This window comes from Pseudophryne corroboree, chromosome 8 (genome assembly GCF_028390025.1).
Source record: "Pseudophryne corroboree isolate aPseCor3 chromosome 8, aPseCor3.hap2, whole genome shotgun sequence".
In the NCBI taxonomy this organism is placed as follows: Eukaryota; Metazoa; Chordata; class Amphibia; order Anura; family Myobatrachidae; genus Pseudophryne; species Pseudophryne corroboree.
In genome coordinates this window covers 314,656,226-314,678,585 of record NC_086451.1, presented here as the reverse complement: position 1 = coordinate 314,678,585, position 22,360 = coordinate 314,656,226, and the positions used below count along the sequence as shown (strand labels likewise).

The 22,360-nt window shown below is 41.0% G+C and overlaps 1 protein-coding gene across 6 annotated transcripts in view; it reads left to right on the top strand.

Annotated features, from left to right (window-relative positions):
• Window positions 1–22,360, top strand: part of AFF2 (ALF transcription elongation factor 2) — a 741,379-nt gene that overhangs the window by 527,765 nt on the left and 191,254 nt on the right. For all 6 annotated transcript variants that reach the window (XM_063937401.1, XM_063937398.1, XM_063937399.1 and 3 more), the window contains 2 exons: window positions 106–157; window positions 19,884–19,921. In XM_063937401.1, the coding sequence (XP_063793471.1) occupies window positions 106–157; window positions 19,884–19,921 (90 nt within the window). The remainder of the gene's footprint in view (window positions 1–105; window positions 158–19,883; window positions 19,922–22,360) is intronic.

The following is a 22,360-nucleotide window of genomic DNA, read 5'->3' as shown; positions in this document are numbered from 1 at the left end:
ATTCTATATTTACTTGTCCTTACAAATTGTGGAGATTGATGCCCTGTTCCAGTCTCTTTTTATTATGAAGGTTAATATAACTTTCTTTTTTCTGTTTTTTTGCAGCATGCTTGAAGATGATCTAAAATTGAGCAGTGACGAGGAAGACAACGAACAGGTAATCTTTTTTCAAAATATATCTAAATATTTAAATTGTAGGGAAATCCTTTCAATCATGTATGTTACAATGTGTGGCCTTGTAAACCTATTATCAGTAGTAAAACCCATAGGACTTGAGTCACAGTTATGGAGAAATATAAAATATAAAAAGGAGCAAAATCATGTTGAATTGCAGACAAGGCCGATTTAAAATGTGCACATGGATATAAGTTTGTGAAGAGATGTGTCCTAGGTTAATTCTAAATTTCAATATAAAAACAAAGCTGCCCAGTATTTGCTGCTACATGCAATAGCAGCCAGTATTACCTTACATTGTGTCATTGTCTTTTTTTTCTTAACTCTGAATAAGGCCACAGTAAAAAATGATTACTAATACCTTAATTAGTCCTGTTTACATCATCAAATTCATTAAATAGTAAACTATCTTAATTAAGGTCACATAATCTCTAGAAACTAAAAACAGAATTGAAATATTTAAAATTTAGTTTGCGTTACCTGTGAGAACTGGCAATGACAATATTGATTTTTAGCCATTAAACTCATTAAATGTACCCAGGGAAACATAGAAACAATAGACTTCTAATTGCATTTTATTTGTTTGTGCTTGGTTTGTACCTTTAGGCTTGTAAAACTACATCTATTGGCTAAGCAAATGACACCAGTGGTGGATTTTATGTAGGGACTGCAGGGCTGCAGGCACTCTAGTAAAATCCAGCACTTCCCTGTGATCCTTCAGTCCCCACTACGTGAATTAGCAGTGGCATCCCATTGGAAGTGAATTCTGCTATTCACACTTCAGACAGACAGTTAATGCAAATGTAATTTCACCCTCTGGTACGGCCAGTCCATACTGCTCTGGTAAGCCTCTTCTGCCTTTATTATAGCAGCCTTATTCATCTTTTTGGGGAATGTTACCCTTCCTTTTTTTGTACATGTGCAATGGCCAGGAGCCAAACCGTGGCCCGAGGCAAGGTGCTGCAGCAAACTGGGCAGCTCCTCCATGGTGAAAGGTAGGAACCGCCACTTCACATAATATTCTGAAATTCCTGGATTCATCAAAGTTTGTACAATTATGATAAATTCAGGTAAACTTTGTATTAAAACATCTAATGCCACCACTAAACATCCCACAGAGCACCCTTTAGTGTTTGACAGCAGACTACTGCCATTGAAGCATTGTGCTACATATTTTAGGTTACAGTATCACTAGCAATCTTTATGAGAGATTTAGTTTTGCCTTTCCAAAAACCTGCTGATTAAAATCTTGAGGCCAAATCACTTAAATCTTGCTGTTTCCCACAACTCACAGACTAAAGGGGGATACACACGGAGAGATCCGTTCTTGCTGGTGCTAGATTGGCCTGGCACCATGCAGGCACAATTTAGCACATCACTCATTTCACCCGCTGGGTCAAATGAGCGGCTTCCCCGTCGTCGTCCCCCTTGCTCAGCACACACCGCGCTGTGCTGAGCGGTGGGAGAGATGTGTGCTGAGCGGTCACTGATAGATTGCTCAGCACACATCTCTGGGGAAATAAGAACGTGTGTACTGGTCTTAATACATTCTGGCCTTTGTCTACTTGCACACAGGTACTAGAGAGAGGGTTAAGGTTAGGCTGCGGGGGTGGAGGAAGGTTAGGATTCGGCTGTGTGGGGGAGAGTTAGGGTAAGACACCAAGGGGGTATGTTTAGGGTTTGGCTGCTTGGGGGAAGGATTGGGGTTAGCCACTAAGGGGGGAGGGTTAGGTTTAGTCTGCAGGGAGGAGGGTTAGATTGCAGGTAGGGATGGTTAAGGGGGTAGGGGGGTTTAGCATAAGTACCAAAAAGGTATTAGGATTATGACCATCGGGATGCTGCTGTCGGTCTTCTGACCACTGGCATCCCAAGCGTCGGGATCCCGACACCATCTACGTCATCATCATCATCATTCACTATAAATAAATAATTCTTTAATAGCTTTAAAACAGTGTAGTTGGCGTAGTGATTTCAATCTTAAACTACGTGGGAGATTCAAATGTTTGAAAAGTCAGTTGGGTGTCTGTGTTCTGCTGTCTATTAGATAGGAAAAAACAGACTCACAACTGACTTTTCAAACATTTGAATCTCCCCCTAAGAAGCAATAAATTATTTTGGGGGTATCTGTAGGTTTTACAGACGATCGGGATGTCGGTCGTCAGTATACCAACAATGGCATCCCATTCATCAGTATGCCGGCAGCAGGGCAAGTGCAAAAAATGCCCTCGCTGCACTCGCCACATGTTCTATTTCCACTCTATAGGTGTCATGGACACTCATGAGTGGGAATAGCCCCTGTTAGCTGGGATTCCGGCTGTCGGCATTTGCATCGGTCGGGATCCTGGTGTCTGTATCCTGACCACCAAGATCCCAACTTCTGCATACTGTTTGGGGGAATAATGGGTGGTAGCCTCCACCACAAGTTTTGCAGTTGGGCACTGGGACTTTGCATCACAAATCTGCATTCATTATTGAAAATATATGCTGTGACTTTTTGGCCAAGAGCTAAAGTAAGTGCTTTTCTCTAGAAAGTCTATGAACAAACCTATGTATTATGTCTACTGACTTTGTCATATTTCCCCTGGGGCCTGAACCCCTTTGACAGGAGGTCACTGGGATGATAAAATAGAGTTAAAAAACACAAAAGTCCAGCCTAGTGAATGATAGGAAACATATTCACAGAACTTAAGTAAAATCATGCAATAAGCATGTTTTAATACATTTATTTAAATAATATCCAGTTGAGAAGTAGAAAGGAAAAATAACAATATAGGGATTGAATTGGGGGTTTAAATCTAGATACATGTCATCATGATTTAATGTCACGTCAGAAGTCTTTGTTCTCTTGTTCTACAATTGCCTGAATTTCAGGACACGCTAACATTATCTATATGTTCCCAACCTGTTTAAAATAAAAAAGGTTTAAGCATGAAGTATTCATTGTGTCTCTGTCACATTGGAAATATTTATGCTTGCACCAAGCATTCCATTAAATACGCTTTCCTTTGCAATTTAATGGGGTTAGTTTGGATTAGAAGAGTACTGTAAGTAAGGGGTTAGATCTGGAATCAATTTCCATTTACAGTGGAGAAGCAGCTATTGATGCTGGCCTCACAGCTCAATAAAAGATCTGAAGATATAGACTTCATGTTTTCCTTTCAATGTAAGCAGCATAATCAGTCTCAAATGTTTTTGCAAAGACACAAGTATTGACATTTTTTATTTAATAACTGTCTTTTAAGTTTAGAGTTATCAGCATCTTGCAATGTTCCAATGATTTTATTTTTTTCCCCTCAGAATCACTCTGACCATCACAAAGGATATTTATAGGGCATGTTTATTATATCAAGTAACAATCTGTTTAGCATTTCATATGGGAATCCCTTCATCATTAAGTTGTACACTGCACAGATTTTACACCTTTAAGGCAATATTATTGAACACAGCAATCATTTATACTGCTATAAAACAAAGCTTTCATATTTATAAATGTAGTTCACTTTTTAGAGATGCACTTTAATAACAGTGGACAGTTTGTTACATGAAGAGCCATTTAAGAAATCAATCATTGCTCCAGCTGGCCAATTAAATTAGTTTTCTACATTTGGGCAACTTTATTATATGCACCCATGCAGCTTTCCAAATACATGTGTTATCCTTCTAACCTTCTGTCTCCAAGACCTCAAGAAACAAGATATAGGGGTCTAGTTATAGAGATTTACAGTTTTTGTCCATTAGTAATTATCACTTATCGCCGTTATTCCATACTTACCTACTTTCCTAGAACCATTGTGACCCTGCACAGGGTCGTAGTGAGGGGCTGATGTATTAAGCCCGGAAAAGTGATAAAGAAGTGATAAGTGGAAGGTGGTAGTGCACCAGCCAATCAGCTCCTAACTGTCATTTTTCAAACCTGTAATGATTGGCTGGTACGTTTTTACCTTCCACTTATCACTTCTTTATCTCTGCTTTATCACTTCTTCAGGATTAATACATCTGCCCTTGAGTGCGGTATGGCCGGGGGCCATCGCTACAGGAACAGTGTCCTGTGGTGGCACAATTGCTGTCCATTCCAGTCCACTCTGGCTGCTCTGCCAATCTGATCACCTGCAGGTGTTAGGTGCCTGCTGTCATGGTTACACATGAGGATTGGTGCCTGTAGATCCCCGCTAGCTCCCCTTCTTCCTACTGGCTCTCCACCATTGGTCTCAAAAAGCTAAATGCACCTGGTTCTGAAAATCACCTGCTATAATGAACTTGATAATACTATATCTAACTAAGGGGTCTATTTATGAAGCAGTGAAAAGTGTGGAGAAGTGAGCAACTGGTAAAGTTGCCCATGGCAACCAATCAGTGCTGAGGTAACATTTAAAAAATACATTCTATAAAATAATATGTAGCAGCTGATTGGTTGCCATGGACAGCTTCTCCACTGGCTCACCCCTCCACACTTTTCACTGCTTCATGAATAGTCCCCACAGTGCAATAGAAAGTGTAGCATTTGAAAGTGTAATCTAAAGCATGTCACTGTGCTAAAATAGACTATTTTGACACATTTATAGTAACAGCATAAATGTGCCAATCATTTTTTAATATCTTATGAATAAAATCAGGAAAGGTTTTGTCAGCTGTTTGTAAAAATAGATGCTAAGTTTTCTACCTAAGGTTTATAGTACTCTACCCCAAAAGATTTAATTCATTCATGTATTCATTACATAACAATGATATGAAGCAACCCCATAACTATAAAGAATGGCATTAAATAGCACATGCAAAACTAAATATTTTCTATACATTTTTTCTGTTACCTAACAGCATGGAGGTAGGAGATTAAGAAGCATTGCTTTGGGACATTAAGTATTTAGACAATTGTGCCTTAATGATCAACTTTTTAAAAATATGTTTATAGTGCACAGCATGAAACTTTCTTCCTCATAATCACTGCCGCTTCTATGCTTCATTATAATAATGTTTCATTTATCAGTCACACAACTTATTTTTACTTATTTTTCTGCTAAGAATGAATGAGCGTAACCAATAATTTTTCACTGAATGCTTCTGATAGGCTCTAGGAGATCATGTGTGAGCACAGAGGCAGCAGGTTACACCAATAACAATTATTACTACAATGCAAATCCCGGAAGTGTGGCTAATGGCCGGCCCTAAATCAGCCCGGGCCAATAGGCTGGGAGGTAAGCTGACCCGACACTGGGGGGAATGGCCACAAAAACACCCTAGATGAACTATATTTTTTATAGAGACTGAAGTGGCTTTTTGCTTATCTCCATTCCCATATACAAATCATGGCACTGCTGCTGGCCCATGCAGCCCTGTCCTTACTAACATGATCACTACCTCTCACAAGAACAGCACATTTAGCTACTAAAATTCTTGATGTTGATGTGAGCAAACTGATAGCTGTTCTATTCCCAACCACTTTAAAACAAGATACACAGCCCATGCAGTGGCAAACTCAGGATTTCTGGAGGAGGGGGGTTTCCAAATGCATTCCACAATCTCCCACTCTGCGGAACATTGGCGTAAGTGCGACAGTGTGGTAGAGCAGTAGAGGAACCTAGTAATGATCCTGGATATTAATGTAAACATTGGTCTCTACAGTTTTAATATTTAACATACTATAGATGTTCTATAGTATACTATAGGCTGTATCAAACATATTTGAATAATAAATAAAAACACAAACATACAGTAATAGAATCAGTACTGCACTTTCTAAGCACATATCCTCTCACCTCATGGTTGGGCTCCTGTCTCTCCTTCCTGGCAGCTACTCTCTGGTCCAGTGCATTGATTGAGGACTCAGAGCCACACACACATCAAACTTGGTAAAGGAAGCTGCTACCACTGGGCATGAGCAGTATCTCTGCTCTGTCCCTTAAACTGCATGTTGTGGTGGCAGCTCTAGTAATCGTATTATATTCCATTGCTAATTTGCGCCACTTGCCAAGAGGAGGCGGTTTCCAGGCAACCAGAAACCCCCCTGCGTTTGCCTATGACATGTACAGTATATGTGAAACAATATTTGTTTTATTTACTATAAAGTCTAAAAGGCACTCTCATCTGTATAAAACACTCCATGAAAGCAAAAAATACATATTTTTAATATCCTATTGAAATTCTGATCCCTGTAAAGCCAGTGTGATAATATCAGTGTACTATGTAAAGCGATTTATCACTTAAAAAGTCAACTAATCTAAATAAATTTCCTTCCCGATAATACTATTTTTATGGAGGTTTCCCAGAGATCCTCAGCATTGACTACATTTAGCAGTTTCCTGGCACTTACATATGGTCGGTACCTTTGATGATCACCTTGGTGCCTCTCAGCTCTCTCTGTAAGCAGGGGAGACTCAACTCAGTGGCTGTAAGGATTTCAGTTAGAGCTGTGACATGCTGTATATCTTCTACTATAGAGGTGACAAGATAGGTCCCGAATCTACTTAATACCAAGAACATATTATTAAACAAATGTATGTCTCTTAAAATCTATGCATGTTAGGGAAGATACATTATATTGTTGTCAATTTTATTTGTAAATTCAAATGTTCTTAAAAGGAATTTCCCCTTTAAAAATCAGTTTTTACCTACATAATTTTCCTTACCAATAATAGTATGTTGATGAGGGTCTGTCCCCTGGGCTACCACCAAAGTGCTATTATTAGTAATAATAATTTTTAAAGTGGAAAAAGCCAGCACATTGAAATTTTCAATTACAGTTTCCAATTATATATATTTTTCTTACTGTGCACAGATATTTTGAGAAATTAATTAATTGAATTATATATTATATAAAGTATGCCAAGTGGTATATCAGCGAAATCTGTGCTTTTAATGCCTTGATTGTTTATCATTTCAACTTTATATAAATTGTTACACAGAAACTGACATACAGTTATAAGCAAGTGCTTTGGAATATTCAGCAACATTGTTCTATAGAACTATATACCATAATGCTATAGTTTATTGTGCCATTTCTGAAAAATTACAATACCAAATAAGCCATTGGATAGAGTCCAGCAAAGCTAATAGTGGATTTTGACTCCGATTTACATTACAAAAGGATTTTGTCCCACTTTATATTAAACATATGTGATACTCTGGGATACTGGAGTATGGCTTCTGTTCCATAATTATGCATAATTGTTCAGGATGGGGGGAAAAAAATCACCACTGAAAACTCCAGCTGCTTAAACAGTTTGATAGACTGAAGCTATTCTACCATCGGTGCCCCCAGCTGTGTTGCTTAGCAACATTTTAATTCAAGAAGAATCGAAGGAGATGCAATCCCTGTGGAGAGGGAAACAGAAATAAGAGGGCCGTTGACAGATGATCTCAGTTGTTTCTTCTAATATACTGTGAAGATCACTGGCTCTTTTCATGAATGATAAATGGACTGTACACAGATCAATGGGTTCAGCAATAAACTCGATCTAGCCTCTATGTCTAAGGCAGGCTGAGAGGCCCTAAAATTTACTCATTTGGATGATTTGGTGTTTGTTTTTCAACAGTTTCTCAAGAGCAAATCGATCTGAACATGTGGCCGTAACGTGGTGTTACCTATTAATAGTCTTCCAAGTGGAGTGCTTTGTGTAAGCTTTGTAGTGATTCTATGCATCTACAGTTATTGACCCACAAATTCCACATTGCCCTTTTGGTTAAAGAGTAACTCTCGGGGATAGAGTAAAAGGATTTCCATGAACCCTAAGGGGATGATGTCCGCTTGTGGAACATACAGTACCTTGCATGTTTTGTTGTAAGCATGCTCTGGAACAGACGTTCTGGTACTTAAAGACAGGCATTGCAAAATGAAAGCATCTCTACCTACTGCCAAAGGGTCATAACTGGGGTGTAATGGGGAGATCACATCCAAGCTGTTTGTTAAGTGGATGTTTTGATGGAATTATGGTCTATTGAGATTTGTATGTTTCTGTAAATATGCCTGTTTTCACACTGAACTTTTGGATATAATCTAAAATTCAACAGTTCATCTCATTCATGGGCAGATTACCCACTAGGAGCCTTTTAAACCTAAGGGCGACAATTGCAGTGATTCAGTAGTTGCTGTTTTATGCAGGAAACTTGGTGGGAAATTTAGCTTGAAGTCATACACAACTGGTCACTGAACAGGAGACGGAGCTGACTGCTGAATTAAGCTATTTAGGATTGCTATTGTAGTAGCAGCTACTGAGGGATATACAGGAGTGTAAATCTGGAATTGTCTGTACATTTGAACTGAACAGGAACCGGCAGAACAGGAATTAGAATTAGGCTGGAACTAACTGAGCATAAATCAGACTGAAACGTGTGGAACAGGAAGTGAGTCAGAATTGTCAGTAATGCCAACATTTCAGGTGTGTTGGAATTACTGCAGATTACAGCCGATATTTACACATGAGATTTAGCCATTTTGCTGGGAAAGGCTGGAACCTGTAGTTCAGCAAAGCAAAGGAGTAGAGCTTCTGGGAACAGATACTGAACACAGAAGTCTGGAGCCTAGGGACACAGCTGATATAGCAACACTGTGTGGTCAGCTTGCTGGAATTCTGGAAGTCTTTTTATCGCCACTTCCCCTTTAGCACTGTGATAAGTGAAAAGAATCAGCTGACCAGACAGGAGCTTTTGGTTGGTTGAACATTAGTTAGCTGATCACTGGCAACATGGCAGCACCAGCAGCCGGAGTTGGCAGGAAAGAACATGGAATGCCTGTAGGGTGAATAAGGGTGTGCTGCCAACATCTTTGAGGACCGGGGGAGAGGCAGCAGGATCATCTGCAGGACATCTGGAGAGAGGATGACCAGCATGCAGGTAAGAATTGGAGTGCTAGACTGGACAGCCTGACAGTACCCCCCTCTTGCAGGTGGCCACTGGACACATACTAAGCTTCTATGTATTTTTGATATTGAAGGCTCGTACAGGTGATCTAATTGAATAGCCTGTAAAGAATGTCAGTAAAACATTGGTAAAAAGTGTGAAAACCTAATGTTTTTTTGCCGCCAATGTTACATTAATGGTCCAAATCTCTGGAGAAAATTGTAAGTCTTAAACTCTCCTGGATTACCAGCAAATTGAAAGTGTGTCTTGCGTAAATTTTGAGTTGCAAAGATTTCACTAGGAGGATGAGCTTGAGAAATGTGTGTGGACGCAAAAGTAATGGGATTAATAACTGTATTTTCCTTGTACAAATTTGAGTCTTCATCTGAAATCATAGACGAGAAAGAGCATCTGCTTTAACATTCTGATAACCGGTACAGAAAGTAGTTTTAAATTAAACCTTGAAAAGAATAATGCCCAATGTGCCTGGCAGGGATTATGACACTGGGCTGACTTGAGATAGATTATTATGATCAATCAAAATAGTTACAGATAACTTGACTCATTCCAGGAGGTATCTTCATTCCTCTTAGGCCAGTTTGATAGCTAATGAGAAGAAGCCTCATGGGTGTACAGAACTTCCTGTCTTCAGAATTCTGAGAAACAACTGCTCCCAAACCGATGTGGAAGCATCTATTTTGAGAATAAAAGCCTTATTAATGTCTGCTTGGTACAGAACCAGAGCTAATGTAAGGGCTTGCTTGATAAGCTGGAGGGCTGATAGAGCTTCCTTCAGCCACTGAGCTGGATCAGCACCCTTCTAAGTGAGAGCAGTGATTGGGGCCATGAAATCTTAAAAACCTCTGATAAACTTCCTATAGTAGTTTGCAAAACCCAGGAATCTTTGTATAATCTTGTGTGATGTAGCAAGAATTGCAAGAATTGAGCTTCGCTGGGTCTATCCAAAGGTCTGTTTCAGAAATAATACCCCAAGAATGGGATAGAGTACATTTAGACAATTTCCCATAGAGACAGTTAGCACAAGGATGATGGAACACTTCTCTGATTTGTTGTCGATGCATCTTTAGATCTTGGGAAAAGAGGAGTATATCATCGAGGTATACTACAATGAACTTATACAGCACATCCCTGAAGATCTCATTAACAAAGTGAAAATACTGCTGGAGCATTGCTCAGACCGAATGGCATCACCAAGTACTCATAGTGGCTGTCTCTGATATTAAAGGATGTTTTCCATTCGTCGCCTTGAACTATTATTAAGTTGTAAGCACTCGTAAACCAAGGTTTGTAAAAATAGTGGCTCCCTTCAGTAAGTTGAATAGCTCTGTAATCAACAGAAGTGGATAACCATTCTCGATAGTTATGTCATTGAGACCCCGGTAGTCTATACATGGATGAAGACCACCTTTCTTCTTTATTAAAAAGCCTGCACCCAATGGAGAGGAGGGTGATCATACTAAACCTTTCTGAAGATTTTCCTTTATGTACTCTAACATATTGTGGGTGTCAGGAATGGACAGTAGATAGATAGATACAACCCTTGGGAGTAGATTTTCCAGGAATAACATTAATCGGGCAATCCCACTCATGGTGCGGAGGTAACACATCTACGGCTTGCTCACAAAATACAGTACATCTGCAAAATCTTTATAAACATCTGGAAATACTTACTGAGACTTAATTTCTGCAAGTTGTAGAGTAGACAAGGCAATCTGCGGATCATGAAGAAGTAGCCATGATAAAGCCAAAACCACTTCATGTGTGGCTCTGGATATGACAAGTAACTTAATCTGCTCAGAATGTAGAGCTCCAATTAGTAAAGTCACCAGAGTAGTCTGATGAGTAATTGTCCCCTCAGATGTACAGCTACCATCACATCAGTCAAAGAAACAGTTTGAGGTTGAGGTTTTACAGGAAGTCCAAATTTTTGGACAATTGTTAAGGAATGAAAGTTAACCACAGCATTGGAATCAACAACAACTGAAAGTTATTGGGACCTTGAGCAGAGTCTGAAGTAGCTGGCATGACACAGTCAGTATTTGGAGAAATTTTTTGTAATGCACCTAACCTAACTTCTCCACGACAGGTTATGTTCTAGCATTTCCAAATTGGACAAGAACTAGGGAAGCACTTTGAGGCAGTACAATACAGACACAACTTATCTGGTATTCTTGTACATTTCTTGGAAATGAGATGAGACCAGTTTATTTGCATGGGTTCACCCGTAGATGAAGGTTGAGGAGGAGGAGGAGGAGGAGGAGGAGGAATTAATCAAGTTCTTCTGAAGCGCTCATTGGCCTGCTCTTGAATATGAAGGTCAATCTTAGTACGCAAAGAGATTAAATCATCCAATTTATTGTTTGCCAACTCATTATTGATCTTGTCTAAGAGTCCATTCCAAAAATTTGCGACCAGTGCCCCATCATTCCAACTTAATTCAGAGGCCAGAGCCTGGAACTGTATGAGGAACTGAGCCACGGTACGGAACCCCTGAAGGAACTTTAGAATGTCAGCTGAGGCTCATCAAAAATCCTCTGGAACATAGCTATGAAATCTGTGTAGTTAGAGAGCAGAGGATCAGCACATCCCCACAGTAGTGAAACCCAGTCCAGAGCAGAACCCAATAGCAGGGATACAATGTATGCTATTCTGGCTCTTGCTGATGGAAAATTGTGAGGAAGTAGCTCAAAATGGATTTCACGTAGCAGAATTTTGCATTTGCACGAGGTTGGCAACTGGAGATGAGATGCAGGAACAATGGCCGGAGAAGCAGGCTGAGCTAGAGCAAATGCTACAGAACTTGGAGTTGGAGGAGCAACAGGTAAGGAAAACTGAATATTGTCCAAGTTTGAAAAGACCTCTTGCATATACTGCAAAACTTGCTGTTTAGAGAATTCCTGACCTTCAAGCCTAGACAGCAGGCTTTGAACCAATGTTTTGGTGGGCACTGGGATCATTTGGCCAGGAACAAATTGTCATGACAGGGAATTCTTAGGACCTGAGGGTAACACTGGCAATAATTCATTAGTTGCCGCTTTATGCAGGAAACTAAACTTAGTGGGTGAATGTAGCTCTTGCGCATGAGTTAATAACTATCAAGAATGGTTAACCACATCACTGGATACTAAACAGGAGATGGAGATGACTGCTGAAGGAAGCTGTTTAGGATTGCTATTGAAGAAGCAGCTACTGAGGGATATACAGGAGTGTAGATCTAGAATTCTCTGTGCACTTGAACTGGTCAGGGTGGAACTGACTTTGCACCTGGACACCTGGAGTGAACTGTAACTGGCAGAACAGTAACTGCAGTCAGGCTGGAACTGACTTTGCACTTTGACCAGACTGGAACCAGCAGAACAGGAACTGGAATCAGGCTGAAACTGACTTTGCACTTAGACTGGAATTGGCAGTAGTACTCAGAATGCAGGTGTGTTGGACAGTGGCGTAACTAGAAATTTTTCTCCCCCAAGCCAAAAAATCCTTCGGCGCCCCCCCCCCCCATACCCCCCATAATTGGCACTAGTAAAGGGACAAATATGCGTGCGTCATAGGCGCGCGCCGCCAAAAAGGGTGTGTGGCTTCGTTGAAATGGGCGTGGCTTCGTGTAAAGGGGCGTGGCATTGCAGGAAAAGACTACCTTATACCCCAGTTTTGCAACCTGCACGCCCAGACGTTAGCCACCACAGGAAAGAAAAATAATCCTGACTCATGCCCCTTACATTATTTGTCATTTTTCCTCCTTATAGTAATGCCCAGTATACATTATTCCACATACTGCAATGGCCTTAGCCATTATGCCACACACAATAATGCACATGACACAATATGCACTCACTGTAATGCCCCCGACACATTATGCCACACACCGTAATGCCTGTGACACATTATGACAGGAATCGCAATGCCCGTTATACATTATGCTACACACTGCAATGCCCCTGATACATTATAGCACATACAATGTCTGTGACACAATATGACACACACCACAATGATCCTGAGACATTATACCACATACCACAATGCCCGTGATATAGTATACAACACACCGTAATGCCTGACACATTATGACACACACCGCAATGTCCGTGATACATTATGCCACACACCGTAATGCCCATTACACATTAAGTTCTACAGTAAGGCTTCTAATTACTTTTAAATTACCTGCTCGTTGCCAGGGGTTTCATGCTCTTGGTTCCATGCACGGTGCCAGGGGTTTTCATGCTCAGGGTGTCATGCTCGTTGCCAGAGGTTTCATGCACTGGGTGTCATGCTCGTTGCCAGCGGTTTCATACTCTTGGTTCCATGTACGGTGCCAGGGGTTTTCATGCTCAGGGTGTCATGCTCGTTGCCAGGGGTTTCATGCACTGGGTGTCATGCTCGTTGCCAGGGGTTTCATGCACTGGGTGTCATGCTTGTTGCCAGGGGTTTCATACACTGGGTGTCATGCTCGTTGCTAGGGGGTAGTGCTTGTTGCTAGGGGGTAGTGCTTGTTGCTAGGGCCATGCTCCCAGTGCCACATATGCCCCCAGTGCCAGATATTCCCCCACAGTGCCAGGTATATGCCCCCAGTGCCAGATATTCCCCCACAGTGCCAGGTACATGCCCCCCAGTGCCACATATACCCCCCCCCCAGTGCCACATATGCCCCCTCAGTGCCTGCTCCCCCCAGTGCCAAATATTCCCCCACAGTGCCACATATGCCCCCTCAGTGCCTGCTCCCCCCAGTGCCAGATATTCCCCCACAGTGCCAGGTATATGCCCCCAGTGCCAGATATTCCCCCACAGTGCCACATATGCCCCCTCAGTGCCTGCTTCCCCCAGTGCCAAATATTCCCCCACAGTGCCAGGTATATGCCCCCAGTGCCAGATCTTCCCCCTTAGTGCCAGATCTTCCCCCACAGTGCCAGGTATATGCCCCAGTGCCAGATCTTCCCCCACAGTACCAGGTATATGCCCCCAGTGCCAGATCTTCCCCCACAGTGCCAGGTATATGCCCCCAGTGCCAGATCTTCTCCCACAGTGCCAGGTATATGCCCCCAGTGCCAGATCTTCCCCCCCACAGTGCCTGCTCCCACCCTCCGCTCCTTTGTGTTGGAGGGACACGGAGTGCATAGCGCGCCTCTCCTGTGTCCCTCCTGGCTCTCCTGCCGGTCTAATAAAGGAAGTGCCGGTTCGTGAGCCAATCAGAGCTCACGAACAGCACTTCCTTTATTAGACAGGCCGGGGGAGAGCCAGGGAGGGACACAGGAGAGGCGCGCAATGTGCGCTCCGTGTCCCTCCTTACAGTCTGGAGCCTGTAGTACAGCAAAGCAAAGAACAGAGCTTCTGAGAACAGATACTAAACATTGGAGTCTGGAGCGTAGGGACACAGCTGATATAGCAACGTTGTTCTCGGCAGTTTACTGGAGCTTTGGTAGTCCCTTTCTACCCATTGCTGCACTGTGACTGGTAAAAAGAAATAGCTAAATGGACTGGTGTGGTTGGTGGGAAAGAGTGTGTGTGTGTGTGTGTGTGTGTGTGTGTGTGTGTGTGTGTTGTGTGTGTGTGTGTTTGTGTGTGTGTGTGTGTGTGTGGGGGGGGCAGCGGGGATCTTGCATGGCAAATTGGGGTGCACTACCAACAGCAGTGGGGACCAGGCAAGAGACAGGACATCCAGAAACAGGCTGACCAGCTTGCAGGTATGTAAGAATCTGAGTGCTAGACTCTGCGGTCTGACAGAGCCTAGACTAAAATCTGTTGGGGAGATTGGAGGGAGGAATATTATAGATGACTACAAATAGTTTTATGGTTACTGTCTAATCAGGTTGTCATCCTCTTTTTTTGAAGCTGTATTTACAGCATGCATTTATTGAATTTGTACAGTATCCCTACAGTTCTGCAGCATTAGATTAGAAAATATGGTGCAACATATAATGTCATGTACTGTGGGGCTAATTAATGCAAAACGCCTTCACAGTAATACTTTACGTCTGTTAAGAAAAAGCACAGAGGAAAGAGATTTACGAGAATGTGATATAAGCCGGAAAATGTTTGTGCCTAGGAATTGAATTGTTGGGTTCTGTTGCACCTTGATCCTGTTCTTAGCTGTATCTATCCACTTTGTTGCTTATGCACAAATATTAACACTGTAGGTCGCCTTTGTTGAATTTTTCAAACCTGTCAACTTTTTCCCTCTGCTGCTGATTTTACAGTTGTGCGAGACTTCTTGCCATATAGTAAAAAATCAGCATGCTAATTACAATGGTCATTTTATGACAAGTTTCAGTGGGAGCTGTACAGACCAACAGTAACCTCCACAAAGTAGTTTCTATAGTTTTACAGTATTAACACTGTCAGTCTCTGCCTCTAAGTACAGTACTTTAGAAGAAAATGACTTTACATTCAAGTACCAATAAACTGTAAAAGTAAGGGCATTCATATTGATGGGTTTATTTCCCACGATTTGAAGTGCAATATAAAATAATTGCAGTCTGAGCTATAAATATGAATTTAAATAGTAAGTATGTTTGGGAAAGATGGTGTCATAGTAGCTTGTAATATAACTGTGAAAGGGAAATTATTTTATAATAAGAATAAAATCATGTGACATCAGATATTAACAAGCATTAATGAGATACTGTAGCAACATTTGAATTAATCTTGTTAATAATTAGCACTAAAAGTATTTATACTGTAATTCGATTTGTCTAATAGTCACTTTAACATTATAAGTCCATTTAATATACAACTATAAACCTATGGACTTTTACTTTGCCTGATTAGATTTACATTGTGACCTTTAACAATGGGCTGAATACCACATGATATCTTATCATCTACAGCAAGGAGGAATTAAATATTATATACCGTATGTGTATATATATATATATATATATATATATGAAATAAGATATCTATCTATCTATCATCTATCATATTTTTTATGATGTCCAAATCTATCTGTTATCTTTCGATCAGTGCCGTAATTAGACATTTTAGCGCTGTGTGCAAGAAACGGCAGCGGCGCCCCACGTATTTATCTATTATCTTTCAATCAGTGCTGTAACTAGACATTATTGCGCTGTGTGCAAAAAACGGCAGCGGCTCCCCCCCTGTATGTAAAATAGGGGCAGTGCGTGTGCAAAAATATAGAGGCGTGGCTTCATGGGGAAGGGGTGTGGCCACAAAATAATACCAATTCGTATTACGGTGCGCAGTAGTCTCCATTATTCAAATGACGCCGCACAGTAGTGCCACTACAACAGGTAGAGCCCCTGTTACACATTACAGCGGACAGATTCCCCTTTTTACACATTACGGCAGACATCGTTCTCTTTTTACACATTACGACAGAGTCCACATTTTACACATTACGGCAGACAGAGTCCCCCTTTTTACACATTATGGCAGCCAGTCCCCCTTTTTACACATTACGGCAGACAGCTTCCCCTTTTTACACATTACGGCAGACAGCTTCCCCTTTTTACACATTACAGCAGACAGCATCCCGCTTTTTACACATTACGGAAGACAGTCCCCCTTTTTACACATTACGGCAGACAGCGTCCCCTTCTTACACATTACGGCAGACAGTCCCCCATTTTACACATTACGGCAGACATTCCATGGGTATTACCGCACTGTCATATTCCACCTCTAACCCGAAGCTGTGCTATAATGGATGGTGAGAATCATTGGTTGATTTTCAGTGCATATAGCGATAAAGCAAGAATTTAAATTGATTGTTAGGTTTGATCAATGCATCAGAGACTGTTTGACTATAGAGATACAAAGTAACCTTGATATTTTTTTCTGTTACTATCAAGATTTCTTCAGAAGACAATTATCCTACTGTCTGCCATAAAAAGTAGATAACATCTTAGTTCTGCAATACATATAAGGAACATCCTAGTGACCAATATAAAATACAGAAAGCATCCTAGTTACAGCCATACAAAAGAGAACATCCTAGCTAAAGCCATTCAATACACAGAGGGTCCTGTTGACAGACTTACAATACAGAGAACACCCATGTGATGACCATGCAGGTGACACATTTTCAATATAGAGAGTGTCCTAATTAACACTCCGCAGATATCATCATACAATATAGACAACATCCCAGTGACCCCCATAAAATACTGAGAGCAGCCTTATGATCACAATAGAAAACAGAAAGCATCCTAGTGACCGCTATACTATACAAAGGGGAACCTAGTGACCATTGAGCAGTTCGATAGACTTCTTGGAAAACAGCCACTAACCCCTATTGCACACTGTAACTGAAGCCGCTGCGGCTGCTATAATAAATACTCTGTCCCCAGTTAGCGTACACACGCCGAAATAGCCGTGCAGCTTACACTCAGTGCATACACACAGACCGACACGCTGAGAGCACGAGGCAGCTCTCGGTGTGGCAATTATACTATACAAATGGTCAACAGAAACTGAATGCGACACCAGTATTTGATTGTATGTTGTGGTCCAAAGCAGCAACAAGTAATAATATATTTGTAAAATGGGGTTACAATAAGTTAAAATATAATGGTACAACACAATACAATTCAATCACAGAGAGAGAGAGTCACACCCAATGATACGTACGCTTTGTCGCTTGCGCCACCCGGATCCGGTACCCAGTCGTCTGGCAAGACGACCTATGAGTCTTTTAAAAAGCAGAGAGAGAGTGACCGGCCCAGGTGCAAGGTTTATATACCCTTGCCCAAAATACAATACAATGGGGTTGTATGCTCTCCACTGATTGGTTGGAGGGATGGTCGTTTACAGTACAGGAGAGGTCATTGGTCGGTTTGAAGAGATGGGCGATGCCTTGATCCAGGGGTGTGTAGCTCTGGGTTCCAGCCGCATACCAAGTACATAATAAACACAAATATACCTTTAATCTGCCTTTGCGAATAACTATTCGCAACGACATGCAATCTTTTCCAAACCAACACCGGATTATTACTCATAATTATCCGAACATGTAGATACCATGCATGATGCTCTGATCAGTTACTGTCCCCTCGCATACTGTAAAGGTGTATTATTCCCCTGTTGTGCCTTGCAAATAAGTAAAAGTTGCATGAGGGGAAAGGGGAGTCTATGTGCAATGTGTGCACCAAGTTTGGGAAACATGCAATGTGTGACAGATATTTCCATGTTCATTAGGTTACCCTGTCATGCGATCTCTCAAAGCAACATGATCCTACACATGAAATGACCAACCATTCTCAAGATACACACAAATAATATATATATATATATATATATATATATATATATAATTCCATGAGTTTTGACTATAAATGTTACACCTCTGATCCATGTAAGTTGTCAGCTGCTAGTGATCTGTATCAGCAAGGCCTGTGCTCTTTGTATAGTATATTTGTCTCCTATTGTCCTGGTTTCCATTAAACAATGACAGTTTGGTTTGTGTGTATCTTTCTTCACAGACCAGGGGGTCTGTTCAAACATTGGAATACCAAGACATTGTGTTGGAAGGATGTGCATGTTTGGTTAGATTAGTGTGTGTGTGTGTGTGAACAGTGACTCAACACAGGCTGGGCACTGTGGCATGTCTCTGCATTAATAGTAAGAATCTTTCTGTAATTGCTCATACCACGCCCGTACGTGCACTCCCGTGGGAGGCGATTGTACGCAATTTGCGAGTATGCTGCACGCATGCCAGACTAAGTACATATATGGATGCCATCTGTGTGGTGTTTGCATGTGGTGTGTGTATTGCAATATTTTCTGACTTCGACACCATATTACAATACAGTTCATATGAGTAGTTACAAGCAATAAAAACAATGAGAGCATACTAGTGACCTCCATGCTTAACAGAAAGCATCCTTATTATCATCATGCAACACAGAGCACATCTTTGTTATCACCATACAATACATAGAGCATTGTAGCAACTACTATACAGAACAAAAAGCAGTAACTGCATAGTTTGCCTTACAATACGGAGAGCAAGTGATAGGCATTAAAATCAGAAAATATCCTAGGGCTAGGGATACATGTACAATACAGAAATTATCCTAGTGAGGGACATGCCTGGTAGTGGTTTATATATCCACACAGCTATTTATCTGCTTGCAGTATCTTATCTGACCTTTCTCTCTGAAGCTCTCTGGTAGAGATGCTAAAAAGATGGAGATAGCCCATAAGTGCGTGGAGAGCCATGATTGGAGGAGCTCAGTATCCATAATTAATTGCTAAGGTTCTGGTGTGATGCAGTGCATACTCTGCTCCAGATGCTGTGTTAATCCTGACAATGACCTTTGATAATGCTCATGGCAGGGAGTAGCATGTGACATTAGGTGGCTGTTCTTTAGAAAGGGGCCAATCACAAGGAGGGAGACCATTGCATGGGCTAGCCACTAATAGGCCTGGGCTTGTCCTGATGGGTAACCGATGGGTACTTTCATGTTGGAGTCTTATAATCATTTTGTCTTTCCGTAGCTACACAGACTTTGCTATAGTGATTATATATCACTGCCTTACATTTTAATTGTACAATGGATTCCTTAGATTGTTGGCTCATTCCGTTTCAAATAATTGTCTGCTATTTATTTGTATTGTGATCAATCCTCAATGTACAGCGCTGAGTATATTTATTATGTAGTCTACAATTACATTGTACAATAAATATACAGTATAAATGTAAAGGCTGTCCATCACTAGGTGGTAATGAATTTTCTTATAAACACCCTGTGCATCACTTAGATTAGATTTCTTAACTTTGGGAAATTCTTGCATCATGTAAAACCCTTCACTCATCCCCATGCACACATATGTCATATGTTGTTGAATATTATTTAAGTAATACATAACTTCACTGTGTTTTTTGTTTTTTATAGGCAAGTGAAAAAGCAAAGCTGAGGAGTATTCCTGCAAAGTAAGTTTTTATTTTATATTTCCCAAGTAATAAAAGATATGTGGTTAGGACTTATTTACATGTGTTCACTATGCAAACCATAATTAGACTAAAGGCAAAATAAAGCAGCCACAAGGAACAGTGTTGAATATATAACTACAGTATATCCTCCTTGTTGACTTCTTAGCGAACGTAAAATTCTATGCGCTGAAAACAGTATCTATTCTAAACATGTATACAATGAGTTTTGTTATAGGAATAAATGTTCCTTGTTACTGCCCTGTTTTGCCTCTTTTATTTGCCTATGTTGACTGTACCACAGCAAAAACATACATACTGTATAAAGAAGCTCTAAATTACAGAAGTATTCATGTTAAAATGTATTATGTTCCATTTTTAAATACAATGCAATATATAATATTTATATAGTGCTACTAAGTCACATGGTCCTTCTACCAGGAGAAGTTATAAAGCAGGGATAAGTGGAAGGTGATAACGCACCAGCCAATCAGCTACTAAATGCCATTTTTTAAATCCGTAATGATTGGCTGAAGTATTAACATCTTTCGCTTATCACTTCTTAATCACTGCTTTATCACTTAATACATCTGCCCCAAGCTTAATACATCTGCCCCATGGTCTGTGGTAGGATTTGAAGATATATGTATTGTATACCATACCTTCCAACCGTCCCGATTTTGACGGGATAGTCCCGTGTTCCACGGTCTGTCCCACTGTCCCACCCGCGGGTCACAGTATTCCGCGGTGAGGGGGGTAGAAGGGAGATCCCCCCTGCCACTCGCTGCTCTGAGCAGAACAGTGGTGAATAGATGCTGAGCGCATGCGCGCAGCATCTATTCCCAACAGAGAGGGACAGGGGGGCATGGCCAGCAACAGACTGAGTGCTGTCCATGCCCCCAAAGTGCCAAAAATGGGTGTGGTTAGCGATCGTTGAGCTTGCCGCGAGGCCATGCCTCCTTGCTGTCATGCCACACCCCCTAATTTTGGACATTACTGTCCCTCTTTCACTGGACCAAAAGTTGGGAGATATGGTATACACAAGAGTATGTGGATGCATCTATAGTTTGCTAAAGCTTTGCTATGGCCTAGTAAAAGGTGGTAGAGCAGTGCCACCCACCCCACATATGCTGGGCCCAATGGGCGTAATTCATAAATGGCATATTAATTTAGTTTTATAACATATAGAGTTTGTATGTGTACCAATCAGAAGTGACTCCTAACCTTCAACTTCACCCCCCCCCCAAACATTATCATCTCTTGTTTGCAGCCATTACTGTAAAAGGGGCTCCTGAAAGAATCAGCTGCATAAAGCACAAACTGGGCTTTAGTGTGGAGGGAGGGAGTCCTGCAGTTGTACCTTTTGCTGAAAGTTAAAATAAATAGACCTACAGATGTGTCCTCCTATATCTAGCCTCAATGCGTCACGCAGCATGTAATGCCTGGTATGAGTGAGCCGCCAGGTTCTATGCAATGCGATGCAGCTAGGAAGCACAAGGAGACTTTGCTGATTAATTTGATGCAACACTTGTACTGTATATTGTATGTGACTGAGTCCTGTATACGGAGCACAACAGAACTTGTATTGGAAAAAAACTGTGGCTGCTACATTGTAACACTTCATGTACAGATTCAGAGAATCATTCACAGACAGATGTACAATTGTCATATATCAAATGAATCAGCACAGTCTCCTGGTGCATCCTAGCCACATTGCATTGCGATTAAAATATATATTTGGCAACAGAGACACCCGACACTGGGAGAGTATCAAGGTACCAGGCTCGCTGATAGGGGCTGTATGTCGCAACTGCAGCCATGATGTATGAGGACACATCTGTATCTCTTCTTTGCAGTGGAGAAGTAATTTTGCACACTTCTCTTAGATCTTCATACACTAATCTGATGTTGGTGCAAGTATCATTGAAAGGAAGCTATGTATACATGAAGCAATTACCATAAAATGTAATGCAGGTTGAGTATCCCTTATCCAAAATGCTTGGGACCAGAGGTATTTTGGATATGGGATTTTTCCGTATTTTGGAATAATTGCATACCATAATGAGATATCATGGTGATGGGACCTAAATCTAAGCACAGAATGCATTTATGTTTCATATACACCTTATACACACAGCCTGAAGGTCATTTTAGCCAATATTTTTTATAACTTTGTACATTAAACAAAGTGTGTCTACATTCACACAATTCATTTATGTTTCATATACACCTTATACACACAGCCTGAAGGTCATTTAATACAATATTTTTTAATAACTTTGTGTATTAAACAAAGTTTGTGTACATTGAGGCATCAGAAAACAAAGGTTTCACTATCTCACTCTCACTCAAAAAAGTCCGTATTTCGGAATATTCCGTATTTCGGAATATTTGGATTTGGGATACTCAACCTGTATTCAATTCAATTTAGACATACTTTTA